Source organism: Amblyraja radiata, chromosome 34 (assembly GCF_010909765.2).
Source record: "Amblyraja radiata isolate CabotCenter1 chromosome 34, sAmbRad1.1.pri, whole genome shotgun sequence".
NCBI classification, from domain to species: Eukaryota; Metazoa; Chordata; class Chondrichthyes; order Rajiformes; family Rajidae; genus Amblyraja; species Amblyraja radiata.
This window is the reverse complement of record NC_045989.1, coordinates 24311991-24328108: the sequence shown is the minus strand read 5'-3', so window position 1 is coordinate 24328108 and position 16118 is coordinate 24311991. Positions and strand designations below refer to the sequence as shown.

Genomic DNA, 16118 nt, shown 5'->3' with positions numbered 1-16118 from the left:
GCTGATCAGCTGCTCCTTGAGGTACCACGGTCTAAGCGGAAGCTCAGAGGGGATAGAGCCTTTTCTGTTGCTGCTCCGGCACTCTGGAACACCTTGCCGCTGCACATCAGACAGGCCCCCTCACTGTCCATCTTCAAATCCTCCCTAAAAACTCATTTTTATTCTCTGGCTTTCGACACTGGCTGAGACATTGCTCCTGTTCTTAGTGCTTTTAATGTCTTTTAATTTTTACTGTTTTTTAGTCCTTCGTTTTACGGTTTTTAATGGTTTGTAATAACTTTTTGTCCATGAGTTCTCATGTACAGCACTTTGTGGCAACTGCGGTTGTTTAAAGTGCTTTATAAATAAAGTTATTATTATTATTATTATTATTAAGTTGATGCTTTTGGACACTGTACTTCTTGTCAACTGTGTTAAGGTTTGCCCGTTGGGATACAAAAGACAACAGGTGCAGGAGAGGCCATTCAGCCCTTCGAGCCAGCACCGCCATTCACTGTGATCATGGCTGATCATCCACAATCAGTACCCCGTTCTTGCCTTCACCCCATATCCCCCGACTCCGCTATCTTTAAGATCCCTATCTAACTCTCTCTTGAAAGCTTCCAGAGAACCGGCCTCTGAGGCAGAGAATTCCACAGATTCACAACTCTCTAGGTAAAAAAGTTTTTCCTCATCATTTATCCACATTAAACTGCATCTGCCATGCATCTGCCCACTCACCCAACCTGCCCAAGTCACCCTGCATCCTCATAGCATTCTCCTCACAGTTCACACTGCCACCCAGCTTTGTGTCATCTGCAAATTTGCTAATGTTACTTTGAATCCCTTCATCTAAATCATTGATGTATATTGTAAATAGCTGCGGTCCCAGCACCAAGCCTTGTGGTACCCCACTAGTCACTGCCTGCCATTCTGAAAGGGGCCCGTTAATCCCTACTCTTTGTTTCCTGTCTGCCAACCAGTTTTCTATCCATGTCAGCAGTCTACCCCCAATACCATGTGCTCTAATTTTGCCCACTATTCTCCTATGTGGGACCTTATCAAAGGCTTTCTGAAAGTCCAGGTACACTACATCTACTGGCTCTCCCTTGTCCATTTTCCTAGATACATCCTCAAATTCCAGAAGATTAGTCGAGCATGATTTTGTGTGACACATCACAATGCTGCTTGTCTAGGCTTTGGTTCCAAGACAGAATTCAAGCAATAACTTGCATCCAACATTTTAATTGTGAAAGTTAGAGACAGTTTTCTGCAAAGGAAACGATGCTGTTATTCCACGCCAAACGTTTAGTATTCTCTTCACCATAGCAACCAGTTGATGTTCTACATCGTAGGGAAAAAAATTGAAAATAGGTGCAGGAGTAGGCCATTCGGCCCTTCGAGCCAACACCGCCATTCAATATGATCATGGCTGATCATCCAAAATCAGTACCCCGTTCCTGCTTTTTCAAAAAGTTTAGTTTAGAGATACTGCGCGGAAACAGGCCCTTCGTCCCACCAGCGATCCCCGCACATTAAACTACTCCACACCCACACTTGGGCCAATTTACATTTATAACAAGCCGATTAATCTACAAACCTGTACGTCTATGGAGTGTGGGAGGAAACCTAAGATCTTGGAGAAAACCCACGTGGTCACGGGGAGAACGTACAAACTCTGTACAGACAGCACCCGTAGTAAGGATCGAACCCGGGTCTCTGGTGCTGTGAGGCAGCAATTCTAACAGTGCTGCAGTCAGAAAGGTTCTGACTGTCTACCCCATCTATCATGTTATAATCAGCTGACCTTTTTGAGTTTAACGAATTTCCCCATAAGCCCGTTATCATCAGAGTAAAATATCTTCTGCGTGGGTTAGGCCACAAGTTCCTGTTAAATAGAGAATATCTTGAGGTGTGTCAGATCTGTCCATTTACCACAACAATATACATTTGACCAAGTACGTTGAGATGTTTTGCAGTTTGACACAAGTAATGAAGGGCTGAGAGAGAATGGATGTGTCCAGTTGTGGGAGAGATATCAGGCAAACAAAACCTTTTCACTTTACCTCGGTACACATGAAAATATAAACTAAATTAAATGAAATAGAGTAGGAAGGAACTGCAGATGCTGGTTTAAACCAAAGATCGACACACAGTGCTGGAGTAACTCAGTGGGTTTTCCCTAGTCTGAAGAAGGGTCCCGACCCGAAATGTCACCCATTCCTTCTCTCCAGAGATGCTTCCTGACCCGCTGAGTTCCTCCAGCTTCTTGTGTCTAAATAAAATAGAGGTTCAGCCATTCAAGGTAGGGATGTAAAGAAGCTCTTTTGCCGAATGGTTTTTGAACTTCTGGAATCCTCGACCAAGGAGGGCTGCAGAGTTTTAGTGGGTGAGAATGCTTGGGACTGATTTTTAAGCTTGGGGAGTTGACTGATTATTGAATTAATACAGGAAAGTGTTGATGTTTTGGGGGAAATGGAAATATCAACTGCGGCCTCATTGTGTGAAATTGAAGAAATTATTCTTGTGAGAATGATAAATCCAGGATGTGTATCACAGCAACATTTTTAGTTTATTGTCACGTATATTGAGGTACGGTGAAAGGATTTTGTTGCGTGCTATCCAGTCAAACATGAATGTAACCAAGCCATGTACAGATACAGGATAAAGGTATTCGTATTTAGTGTAAGGTGGAGAAGCATAGGTGACATTTCAGGTCCAGTCGAGCCTGAAGAAGGTACACAAAAATGCTGGAGAAACTCAGCGGGTGCAGCAGCATCTATGGAGCGAAGGAAATAGGCGACGTTTCGGGCTGAAACCCTTCTTCAGACTGGTGGGGGGGAGAAGGAAGGAAAAAGGGAGGAGGAGGAGCCTGAGGGCGGGGGGATGGGAGGAGACAGCTCGAGGGTTAAGGAAGGGGAGGAGACAGCAAGGGCTAGCAAAACTGGGAGAATTCAACGTTCATGCCATCCGGACGCAAGCAACCCAGGCGGAATATGAGGTGCTGTTCCTCCAATTTCCGGTGTTGCTCACTCTGGCAATGGAGGAGACCCAGGACAGAGAGGTCGGATTGGGAATGGGAGGGGGAGTTGAAGTGCTGAGCCACCGGGAGTTCAGGTAGGTTATTGCGGACTGAGCGGAGGTGTTCGGCGAAACGATCGCCCAACCTCCGCTTAGTCTCACCGATGTAGATCAGCTGACATCTAGAGCAGCGGATGCAGTAGATGAGGTTGGAGGAGATACAGGTGAACCTTTGTCGCACCTGGAACGACTGCTTGGGTCCTTGAATGGAGTCGAGGGGGGAGGTGAAGGGACAGGTGTTGCATTTCTTGCGGTTGCAACGGAAAGTGCCCGGGGAGGGGGTGGTACGGGAGGGAAGGGAAGAATTGACGAGGGAGTTGCGGAGGGAGCGGTCTTGGCGGAAGGCAGACATGGGGGGAGATGGGAAGATGTGGCGAGTTGTGGGGTCACGTTGGAGGTGGCGGAAATGGCGGAGGATTATTTGTTGTATTTGCCGGCTGGTGGGGTGAAAGGTGAGGGCTAGGGGGACTCTGCCCTTGTTGCGAGTGCGGGGATGGGGAGAGAGAGCAGTGTTGCGGGGTATGGAAGAGACCCTGGTGCGAGCCTCATCTATGGTGGCGGAGGGGAATCCCCGTTCCCTGAAGAGCGAGGACATTTCCGATGCCCGGGTGTGGAACGCCTCATCCTGGGAGCAGATGCGGCGTAGGCGGAGGAATTGGGAGTAGGGGATGGAGTCCTTACAGGAGGCAGGGTGGGAAGAAGTGTAGTCCAGATAGCCATGTGAGTCAGTGGGTTTGTAGTGGATGTCGGTCAGGAGTCTATCACCTGTGATGGAGATAGTGAGGTCAAGGAATGGTAGGGAAGTGTCGGAAATGGTCCAGGTGTATTGGAGTGCCGGATGGAAGTTGGTGGTGAAGTGGATGAAGTCAGTCAGTTGTGTGTGGGTGCAGGAGGTGGCCCCAAAGCAGTCGTCGATGTAACGGAGGTAGAGGTCGGGGATGGGGCCCTGGTACGTATTGAACAAGGATTGTTCAACGTACCCGACAAAGAGGCAGGCGTAGCTGGGGCCCATGCGTGTGCCCATAGCTACGCCTTGTGTTTGGAGGAAATGGGAGGAGTCAAACGTAAAGTTGTTGAGGGTGAGGACCAGCGCCGCTAGGCAGAGGAGAGTGTCAGTGGCTGGGTATAGGTTGCTCCTCTGGTCGAGGAAGAACCGGAGGGCTTTGAGGCCATCCTGGTGGGGGATGGAGGTGTAGAGTGACTGGACGTCCATGGTGAAGATGAGGGGGTGAGGGCCTAGAGAATGGAATGCGCGGAGGCGGCGGAGAGTGTCTGAGATGTCTAGAACATAGGTAGGAAGGGATTTGACAAAGGGGGATAGTATGGAGTCAAGGTATGTGGAGATGAGTTCTGTGGGGCACGAACAGGCAGAGACAATGGGTCTACCGGGACAGTCAGGTTTGTGGATTTTGGGGAGAAGGTAAAAACGGGCCGTGCGGGGCTGGGGAACGATGAGGTTGGAGGCTCGGTCGGGCAGGACGTGGGAGTTGATGAAGTCGGTGATGGTGCTAGATATGGTGGCCTGGTGCTCGTCAGTGGGGTCATGGTCCAGGGGTATGTAGGAGGAGGTGTCCGAGAGTTGGCGCGTGGCCTCGGCTTTGTAGAGATCGACGCGCCAGACTACCACGGCACCTCCCTTGTCGGCTGGTTTGATAACCCAATCTGGGTTGTTGCAGAGTGATTCAATGGCAGTGAAGAAGCCTGAAGAAGGGTCCTGCCACGAAACGTCACCTATCCATGTTCTCCACAGATGGTGCCTGACCCGCTGAGTTACTCCAGCACTCTGTGTTTATCAGTCTTCATCCTGTTTGTCGTTAGAAACATTCATAGTGACTTGCATTCTTTGCTCTACAACAGAGGACAAATTTGCTGGCATTGATTGACTTCCGCAGGCTGAGAAACCTCAAATATAAATTAAAACCCAAAATATTTGAAATATTCAGCAGGTCAAGTTGCAACTATGAGAAGGGAGAGAGATATCCAGACTTAATAGATGGAACACGCAACAAATAAATGTTCAGTCTGAAGAAGGGTCTCGACCCGAAACATCACCCATTGCTTCTCTCCAGAGATGCTGCCTGTCCCGCTGAGTCACTCCAGCATTTTGTGTGTGTCTTTGTTTTAAACCAGCAACTGCAGTTCCTTCCTACACAAAGAAATGCACAGGACAGCATCGGAACAGGCTCTTCTGTCAACAATGCCGAACATGATGCCAAGAAATGGTTTAGACCCGGTACGAAGTTGTCAGTCTGAAATATTATCTTGGTTACTCTTTCAAACAAGGGCTGCCTCTCCCTCTGTTTCCAAGAATCTATCTTTTTATTTGGGGCTTATGCAATATTCTACTTTGCAATTAGTAACATTTTGATAGCTCAGGGACATTCCATAGAAGGAGCTTAGTAAAGCCAGGATGTTGGTGAGTGACCAACCGTTCCAGTTCTATGGTTTGTGGCAATTTATTGTCACATGTACCCAGGTAGAGTGAAAATCCTTTAGTTGCGTAATGTTCAGTAAAAATTCTTCTTATACATGGGCACAATCTTGCTAGAGTACGGAGTGTGTTCAGCAAAATGGTCGAGAGGTCTACGCTTGGTCTCACCCACGTGCATCTGGCCCTGCTTCGGGAGGCGGTTGTGAAGCCTGTGTATTTGTGAGGAGAAAACATCGTGAATCTCTGCTCGTTGCCTCCGTGGGTGTGGAGAGCCTTGGTCATGGCCTTGTGGTCAAAGATGTCCTTCTTGGGATGTCACTGATGTTTTCTGACAAAGTCCATCGTATTGCCAGAGTGTGGTTCGGGTAACCGGCCAGGTGTGGGTCGGGTAACAGGCCAGGTGTGGGTCAGGTAACCGGCCAGATGTGGGTCGGGTAACCGGCCAGGTGTGGGTCGGGTATCCGGCCAGGTGTGGGTCAGGTGACTGGCCAGGTGTGGGTCAGGTAACTGGCCAGGTGTGGTTCGGGTATCCCTCCAGGTGTGGGTCAGGTGACTGGCCAGGTGTGGGTCAGGTAACCGGCCAGGTGTGGTTCGGGTATCCCTCCAGGTGTGGGTCCGAGATCTTCGGTTTCATCCCACGCTCCAAAGACGTACAGGTTTGTAGGTTAATTGACTTGAGTTTTTATACTTTGTATAAATGTAAATTCTCCCTAGTGTGTGTAGGATTGCGTTAGTGTGCGGGGATCGCTGGTTGGTGTGGACTTGGTCCTGTCTCCACGCTGTATCTCTAAACTAAGTTTTATCACACCTGATGATTCCATGTGGTCTTGTACTGAACCTCGATTCGGATTGATACAATGAAGATTGATACAACCTCGTGTAATGCTTTTAGTAGAATATTGCACAGTGTGCAGCCAATTTTACGACGAGAGGCAGAGTGACTGTGACCTCACTGCCTGAAGCAGCAAAGTGTTCCTTAAAGCCCTGGCCCACGGTACGAGTTTATTCCAAGAGCTCTTCCGAGTTAAAAAAAAATTAAACTCGTGGTAAGCACGGAGAATGAACGTCGGAGCTCGGGGACGTCTCTTAGCGCTAACGGCAGGTACTCGGGAAGACTCGCTAACGGCAGGTAAGCACGGGAAGACTCGTGATGATTTTTCAACATGATGAAAAATGTCCACGAGAGCCCCGAGTACCGACGAGTGGCCATTACCGTAAATCTCCGAGTTCAAATCAGGGTAACCTCGGTAGAACTCTTGGAATGAACTCGTACCGTGGGACAGGGCTTTTAGACTGACAGCAGGAATCGAGCATCGGAAGTGGAGGTGTAACTTATTGGTTGGCAGTGTGAAAATGACGATGCGTTGTATATCACACGGTGGTACAGCTGCTATAATTGAGCTGCATCAGGAACATTGTCGTGTAGTTGTGATGAAAATACATTTCCAGTCATAGTCACACAGTGGAAACAGACCCTTCAGCTCAATTTGACCACAACGGCCAACATGCTACACTAGTTCCACCTACCAGCGTTTGGCCCATGGCCCTCTGATCCTGTCTTATCCATGTGCCTGTCTAAATGTTTCTTAAATGTGATAGTCCCTGCCTCAACTACCTCCTCCAGCCAGCAGCTTGTTCCACTCACCACCACCCCCCCCCCCCCCCCACCTTAAACCCAAGTCCACTGGTTCACTATGGGCAAGAGTCTGTGTCTATGTCTGTGTCTGGTATTATACTGGCTAGTATACTCTGGAGATTAGAAGGATGGGAGGATATCTAATTGAAACATGTAAGATTATTAAGGGTTTGGACACGCTAGAGGCAGGAAACGTGTTCCCGATGTTGGGCGAGTCCAGAACCAGGGGCCACAGTTTAAGAATAAAGGGAAGGCCATTTAAGACTGTGGTGAGAAAAAAACATTTTCACCCAGAGAGTTGTGAATTTGTAGAATTCCCTGCCACAGAGGGCAGTGGAGGCCAAATCACTGGATGTATTTAAGAGAGAGTTAGTTAGAGCTCTAGAGGCTAGTGGAATCAAGGGATATGGGAAGAAGGCAGGCACGGGTTATTGATTGGGGACGATCAGCCATGATCACAATGAATGGCGGTGCTGGCTCGAATGGCCTCCTCCTGCACCTATTTTTTAATGTTTCTAATACAGGGCAAGCCATTTAGAACGGAGATGAGGAAACACTTTTTCACACAGAGTTGTGAGTCTGTGGAATTCTCTGTCTTAGGAGGTTGGTTCTCTGGATACTTTCAAGAGAGAGCTGGATAGGGCTCTTAAAGATAGCGGAACCAGGGGATATGGGGAGAAGGCAGGAATGAGGTACTGATTGTGGATGATCAGCCATGATCACATTGAATGGCGGTGCTGGCTCGAAGGGCCGAATGGCCTACTCCTGCACCCATTGTCTATTATCTATTGTTGTTTTCATGTGTAGTTCTGAGGCAGACCAGCTATACCAATGGAAATGCTTTGTTCTGGTGTAGGTTAGATGCTCAATAAACATCTTCACAGCTGTTTTTAATTTCCAAAGCTATTTCATAATATTTGTCTCTCTGCCTAGTATTTTCAGAGAAACTCTACACAGTAATGGACGGACCCTGGGGCAGTCTGTTGTTCTCTGCCCAAAAAGCTAAATCTTGGCCAAGCTGGCCAACCGCAAGATGCCAGACGGTGGAGGGCTCTACCCGAGCCGGCTGCCTGCCCCTTTTCCGGGGATACGTCCGTGCCCGGGTGCGGATAGAAAGGGAATACGCCCTGTCTACGGGGACCCTGAGGGAGTTCTGCGCCCGCTGGGCACCGTGGGGGGTTGAATGTATCCTGGACAAGGATTGCAATATAGTTGTTTAGCAGTTGCTTAGCATATTTGTCCATCTTGTATCATGGTGGTGTTTTGTTTTATTGTATTGTAAATACTATTTTAATATTTGAATAAATATTTTTGATTTAAAAAAAAAAAGAAGAAAAAAAAAAGCTGAATCTTCAATCCCTTCATCAGGAATTGTTCTTAAATGATTTCTAAGGAAGTTTAATTTCCTCATTATTCAAGGTACTGCACGATAGTTTAGTTTAGAAATACAGCGCAAAACAGGCCCTTCGGCCCACCGTGTCCGCGCCGACTTGCGATCACCTCGTATACTTGTGCCGTCCTACACACTAGGGACAATTTGCAGAAGCCTATTATTTTACAAGCCTGCACGTCTTTGGAGTGTGGGGGGGAAACAGGAGCACCTGGAGTCACATAGAGAAGTTACAATCTGAGTACGGACAGCACCTGTAGTCAGGATGTAACCTGGGTTTCTGGTGCTGTAAATACCCCTGTCCCACCTAGGAAACCTGAACGGAAACCTCTGGAGACTTTGCGCCCCACCCCAAGGTTTCCGTGCGGTTCCCGGAGGTTGCAGGTGGTTGCCGGAGGTTGCAGGTAGTGGAAGCAGGCAGGGAGACTGACAAAAACCCTCCGGGATCTGCTGTGCCGCCCTTGAATGGCTTCAGAGTTAGTTTCATTGCCCCTTTATTCCATGCGCTACATATTCTGAAGAGATTAAGATTGAAACCAGTTGATAAAATGTCACTTCTCAGTGGCCCTTTACCCAAAGATGTATCAGCATTTTGCAGTAACATTATGGGAGACAGACACAAAAAGCTGGAGTAACTCAGCGAGTCAGGCAGCATCTCTGGAGAGAAGGAATCGATGACGTTCTGGGTTGGGACCCGGCATACTCCTGGAGAGCTGCATCCTAACTTCCTCTCACTCTTATTTTTCATGCCCTGACCGATGAAGACAAACCGACTACATAGCCTCTTTACCACTCTGTCAACTTGTGTTGCCACTTTCAGGAAGTTGTGGGTTTGGAAAAAAATCCTAGAAACCATTGGATGCGTGAGGAATAAGTTTTGAGATGAGTGTGGGAAGGAAAAAATGAAGGAGGAACACACACACACACACACACACACACACACACACACACACACACACACACACACACACACACACACACACACACAGACACACACACACACACACACACACACACACACACACACACACACAGACACAGACACAGACACAGACACAGACACAGACACAGACACAGACACACACACACACACACACACACACACACACACACTGATAGATAAATCATGACACGCAACACGGTGGCGCAGCGGTAGAGTTGCTGCCTCACAGCGCCAGAGGCCCGGGTTCGATCCTGACTACAGGTGCTGTCTGTACGGAGTTTGTACGTTCACTCCGTGACCGTGTGGGTTTTCTCCGGGCGCTCTGGTTCCCTCCCACACGGTACAGCCAGCACCCATAATCGGGATGGACCCCGGGTCTCTGGCGCTGTGAGGCAGCAACTCTACCGCTGCGCCACTATACATTAGTACTCCAAGTTAATACATTCTACGTACAAGGCACCAGTGATGCTTTAGTTGGATCCTCGCCCCTTGCTACTGGCCAAAAATCCAAGTCTATTCTTGTTGCAGGGCGATAGTTTCATTTCACCGTGGTGTATTGAGCTCCTGTGGTTGAGTTTTCTTTCATGATAAAATTACAATGCCTCCCAATGTTTGCTCTCTTTCTGCAGATCCTGTTTCTCCTGACGTTGGCCAGAGTCCCATCTCTTATTTGCCGCTTGACGTGAGGACTTGGCACGGCGGCCAACGTGATGGATGAGCAGAAGGAGATCACCAGGTGGAGGTCCTTCCGGGCGAAGACCAAACCCCTCCTGCAGAACCTGAAGGGCAAGATGTCGGGCACGAAGAAGGCAGGCTTGCAGAGACGCCTCCTGGATCAGCGGATGAGCGTGTCGGAGCCCGACATGCTGCAGGTGGTCAAGAGCTACAACGAGGGCTACTCGCCTTCCCTCGTCCCGTCCCGCGCCCCCAATTACTACAGCAGCCCCTCCACCCCAGTCAAGAATGCGGACGAGAGGAGTGAAGAGGAGATCCTCCAGGAGGGTGCAGCACTCTCGGGGGAGGCTGGTCATCCAACAAACCCTTTGCCTGACAATGAACCTTCTCCACCCACTGGGTTGCCCGTGTCGGAGATGGAATCCAGCAGAAACGACGAGGAAATCATTCCGGACCTGAACCTGGCAGATGCATTGACGGAAGGAAAATATGTGGTAAGTGGTGACTGTTCCGATGTGGAGAATTGAAGGAATGAATTGGTAAATCCAACATGTGTTGTGGAGCAGAGGGATCTAGGAGGGCAGCTTTCTTGAAAATGAGGGTGGTTAAGAAGGCTTTCGGTACATTGGCCTTCATCAGTCAGATTACAGAGGTTGGGAGGTCATGTGTAAGAAGTTGGTGAGGCCACATTTAGAGTCTTGTGTTCGGGCTTGGTCACCATGTTACAGGAAATACATTGCCGAGCTTGAAAGGGTGCAGAGAAGATTTACAGGATGTTGCCAGGTCTTGAGGAACTGAGCTATAGGGAGAGGTTGAGCAGGCTAGGATTTATTCCCTGGAGAGTAGGAGGATGAGGGGTGATCTTAACAGAGGTGTACAAAATCATGAGTAAGTAAGTAAGTTTATTGGCCAAGTATTCACATACAAGGAATTTGCCTTGGTGCTCCGCCCACAAGTAACAACATGACATACAATGACAGTTACGAATCTCAGAAAACACTAAATATTAATAATAATAAAATATTAATTATAAAACACCATTGATCAAGCAAGTGAACCAACAAAATACCAGATCAAAGGGAGGCTACAGATTTCTGGCTGTTGAGTAGCACAACTACTTGTGGATATAATCTGTTTTTATGTCTGGCTGTGGCAGCTTTGACAATCCGGAGTCGCCTTCCAGAGGGAAGTGATTCAAAGAGTTTGTGGCCAGGGTGAGAGGGGTCAGAGATGATCTTACCCGCTCGCTTCCTGGCCCTTGCAGTGTACAGTTCAGTTGAGAGGAATAGATTGGGTAAACGCACAGTTTTTTTTCCAGAGTAGGTGAATCGAGAACCAGAGGACAGAGGTTTAAGGTGAAGGGCGAAAGATTTAATAGGAACCTGAAGGGTAACTTTTTTACACAGAGGGTGGTGGGTGTGTGGAACGAGGGATATGGGCCAAAAGCAGGCAGGTGGGACTATAGATGGGGCAGGTTGGTTGGCGTGGGTGAGTTGGGCTGTCGGGCCTATGACCGTATCATGAGAGGGAGAGTGTTTCTTTGGTGTTCAGATCAAGGAGTTGCATTAGAATCCGAACCAAGACTGTTCGGCGTTGGTGTAAAAATATACTTCACCCAAAAGAAAGTCCAACTTTGTATAGGAAACAGTACAGCATAGGAACAGGCCATTCGGCCCGCGATGCCTGTGTCGTGCACGATGATAAGACCAACCGTTATCTGCCTGCATGTGACCCATGTCCCTCCATTCCCTGCTTGTCCAAAAGTCTTCAATGCCACCATTGTATCGACCCATCCCATCATGTCCAGCACTTTGTTCCAGCTGTGTGTCCATCTTGCCTTGCACATTTTGCCCCTCATCTTTTCCCTCTAGTATCAAATACTAGCTGCTATACTCTTGAGTATTTGATATTTCCACCCTGGGGAATAAAGATTCTGTCTGTCTACTGCTAGAACTGAAGAGTTCCCGGCTATCCATAGCTCTCATCGTTGGAATTCCACTAAAAAGTTGTTTGAGACGGGGGAGTGAAAGTATAATTCTGATTTGTGCCAGCTGGTAATGTTAGTATGTGTTTAAAAATATCAATGTGTTTAATATATCAAACAATTATCTTACTGATAACTAGACCGCACTCAAGACTGAAGAGCCTTCTTCTTCTTGTGTATGGCGTGCACAGCCTAAAGTTGTAAGACAACTTGTTCTATTTGATTGTGCACGCCGGGTTGATTGCATTCGTTGAAACAGGGCGGACCACGTGAAGGTTGCAATCTCCCACCCCCCCCCCCCCCTTTCTTAAGTCGTATAACTGGGTAGGAAAAGGTATTGATTTTGCGAAAGGACCTTTGATAATCTGTACTAACAGTATTGATCACCCTGAGTCAAGCAGTTAGTCATTGTTTGAATAATAAGATGCTTGACTATTTGGTGTCATTATTGTGGCTTCGGTAACTTGATGACTCACAAATGCCAATCTCGGGGGACATGATGCCCTTTGTGAAAATTTGAGCTCCTTTTCTCCAAAAAAAAAAAGAGAGATACCAGGTGGCGCAGCGGTAGAGTTGCTGCCTCACGGCGCCAGAGAGCCCGGGTTTAATCATGACTGGTATCTGTACGGAGTTTGTACGTTCTCCCTGTGACCACGTGGGTTTTCTCCAAGATCTTTGGTTTCCTCCCACACTCCAAAGACGTACAGGTTTGTCGGTTAATTAGCTGGGTATAAATGTAAACATTGTCCCTAGTGTGTGTAGGGTAGTGTTAATGTGCAGGGATCGGTGGGCCGAAGGGCCTATTTCCGCGCTGTATCTCTAAACTAAACCTAAGACATAGGAGCAGAAATAGACCATTTGTCCCATCGAGTCTGCTCTGCCATTTGATTATGCATTACTTATTTCCCCCTTTCAACCCCACTCTCCTGCCACCCCCCCCCCCCCCCCCCCCCCCACACACACCCATTTCCAGCCTATTTGTTTGGAATTGAGAGGAAACTGGAGGAAACCAACACAGTTACAGGGAGAACATGCAATCTCCACACAGACAGCACTCGAGGTCAGGATCGAACGCGGGTCTCTAGTGCTGTGAGGCAGCAGCTCTACCCGCTGCAATACGGCAGTGTAGCTGTGAGAAGACATAACCTCAAGGCCAAATGTATCTGTTTGGTTCACTTCCTGTACATGGCTAATGGATAGAAAGTTCGATCAGTGGTGACTAAATTATTCAACAAAACCACAAACTGCGACGTTTGTCCCCATGGGTTGGTTTGAGTTTACAGTTGAGTTGTACGTTAAGTGTTGGCATCTGAATTGATGCGAAGCAGGTTGTGCACTAAAGTTACGGCAGATTATTGATGTAGGCGATGACATCCAATGTGGAGATTAGCAGGAATCGCTCGCGTAACACTTCTTACAAGTTAGGCAGTGGGTAGGCCCAGGTAGAGTGTGTGTGAGGACATGTTAGATCAACATGCATGACTGAGTTCCAAGTTGGGTATGTTACAGGTAATGCCAAGCAGACTGCACAGGACTAGCTTTTGTGTTTAAAGTGTACATTACCTTTCTTGCTATTAATTAGCACGGGTGTCAGGGGTTGTGGGGAGAAGGCAGGAAAATTCCAGGAATGAGTGGGTGAGCGTTTGACAGCACTGGGCCTCTACTCGCTGGAGTTTAGAAGGGACCTCGTTGAAACTTGCAGAATAATGCTTCCAGAAAGGATGTTTCCACTGGTGGGAGAGTCTAAGACCAGAGGCCACAGCCTCAGAATTAAAGGGCGCTTCGCTTAGAAAGGAGGTGAGGAGGAACTTCTTTAGTCAGAGGGTAGTTAATTTGTGGAACTCATTGCCACAGAGGGCAGTGGAGGCCAAGTCAGTGGATACTTATAAGGCAGGGATCAAAAAATTCTTGATTAGAACGGGTGTCGAGGGTTATGGGGAGAAGGCAGGAAAATGGGATTAGGGGACATAGATCAGCCATGATTGAATAGCGGCGTAGACCTGATGGGCTGAATGGCCTGATTCTGCTCCTATCACATTAACGTATTGGTCACTTCCATGTGCAATGATGGAAGGTTTGCTTTGCCCTTTCCCTTGTGTTCCAAGTTGGCCACTCGACGTTTATCTGCCAACGTAGGCATCCTTTTGGAGGAGAAGGCTTTCACTCTACCACACTGGATGTAACTATAGTGTGGGCTAGCAACTGCCAACAGAATGGATCTGGTTAATGTCATGAAGTCATAGCACGGAAACAGGCCCTTCTGCCCAACTCATCCATACTGACCATTACATCCCCTTTACTTGGTCCCTCTATGGTTGTGATAGGATGGTTCAGTTGCCTGATTGATTTTGCCCTCTTGATCCCATTCTTCTGCCTTCTCCCCATAACCCCCAACACCCTGACATGTGGGGTCATACGGAGAGAAACAGCATTGATACAGGCCCTTTGGCCCACAAAGTCCACATTCTCATTAACTCGCATACCCTCCCCTGAGATGTACATAACAACATGTATTAAAATGTTTTTAAAAAGGAACGATATTTGCTGTTTATACCAAATATAGACACATAATGCTGTAATAATTCAACAGGTCAGACCCTGACTCAAAATGTCACCTTTCCATGTTGTCCAGAGATGCTGCCTGACCCACTGATTTACTCCTGGACTTGTGTCTATCTTTTAACAACATATACTGTATGGTATCATATCTACCTCATTGGTGACCCTCGGACTATCCTTGATTGGACTTTGCTGGCTGTACCATGCACTAAACGTTAGTCCCTTATGTATCTGTACATTGTAAATGGCTCGATTGTAGTCACGCATTGTCTTTCCGCTGACTGGTTAGCACGCAGCAAAAACTTTTCACTGTACCTCGGTACACGTGACAATAAACTAAACTGAACTGGACTATACACCTCCGATTTCTGGATTCTTTCTCCATTTAGAGAACTTGTGGCCGTTCAAAGAGTTGAAGTCCTGTCCAGGATGAAGCAACTCATTTGGTTGGTGCCACATCCATTGTCTTTGTCCCTTTTCACATAATTCTGACCTTGGAACTGAATCCTCAATCTTCAATCCTTCATCACTATGGGATCTACATCCAGATAATCCCAGCCCAACAATACCAGAGACTGTCTTCCCCACAATGAATGCAGGAGATTGAGAAGATGACCCTCCACTACTTTATAACAGATAAATATGAACAGGGAACAAACGCTGGCCTTGTCAGCAATGCCCACATTCCTCAGAAACAACCAATGCATAACTTCCTATCAATTATTATTTTGTTCTCTATTCATGTCAATATTTAGCCTTCTCTCGTTCAATGTTTAATTCTTTGATTCATTCCGTAGCTTCCTTATAGTCAACTGGAACTTTCACTCCCATTCTGAGGTCCCCTTCTTCCCCTCTCATAGCTTTCACTCTGGGTCAGTGTCCAAACTTCTCATGCAACGTATACTCAGGGAACTGAAGCATCCCACCACAACCAGAGAGCAGTGCTGAACTACTATCTACCTCTTTGGTGACCCTCGGACTATCCTTGATCGTGCTTTGCTGGCTTTACCTTGCACTAAATGTTGTTCCCTTAAGGGTCTGTCCTCCCCGGCAGTCGCCGAAAAAATTGCCAAGTGTGACAGGCCCTTTATCATGTATCTACACACTGTAAATGGCTCGATTGTCATTATGTATTGTCTTTCTGCTGACTGGTTAGCACGCAACCAAAGCTTTTCATTGTACCTCGGCACACGTGAAAATAAACTAAACTAAAATGGGGCATGAATGAACGGCGGAGTAGACTTGATGGGCCAAATGGCCCAATTCTGCACCTATCACGTATAAGCTTATGAACACGTGGATGGTAGAGCAGGCCTGAGGGGCAGAGTGGCCTACTTCTGTTCCTATCTTTCTCATGAAGTTAAAGGACTCGTCTCCAAAGCCGAAAGGGCCTGTCCCACTTAGATGACCTAATCCACGAGTTTAGACCCTAGACGAGTT

The 16118-nt window shown here is 47.6% G+C and overlaps 1 protein-coding gene across 2 annotated transcripts in view; it reads left to right on the top strand.

The window, feature by feature from the left end:
- Positions 1 to 16118, top strand: part of mctp2 (multiple C2 and transmembrane domain containing 2) — a 186785-nt gene that overhangs the window by 20301 nt on the left and 150366 nt on the right. For both annotated transcript variants that reach the window (XM_033050709.1, XM_033050708.1), the window contains exon 2: positions 10090 to 10629. In XM_033050709.1, the coding sequence (XP_032906600.1) occupies positions 10171 to 10629 (459 nt within the window). In that variant the 5' untranslated portion in view covers positions 10090 to 10170. The remainder of the gene's footprint in view (positions 1 to 10089; positions 10630 to 16118) is intronic.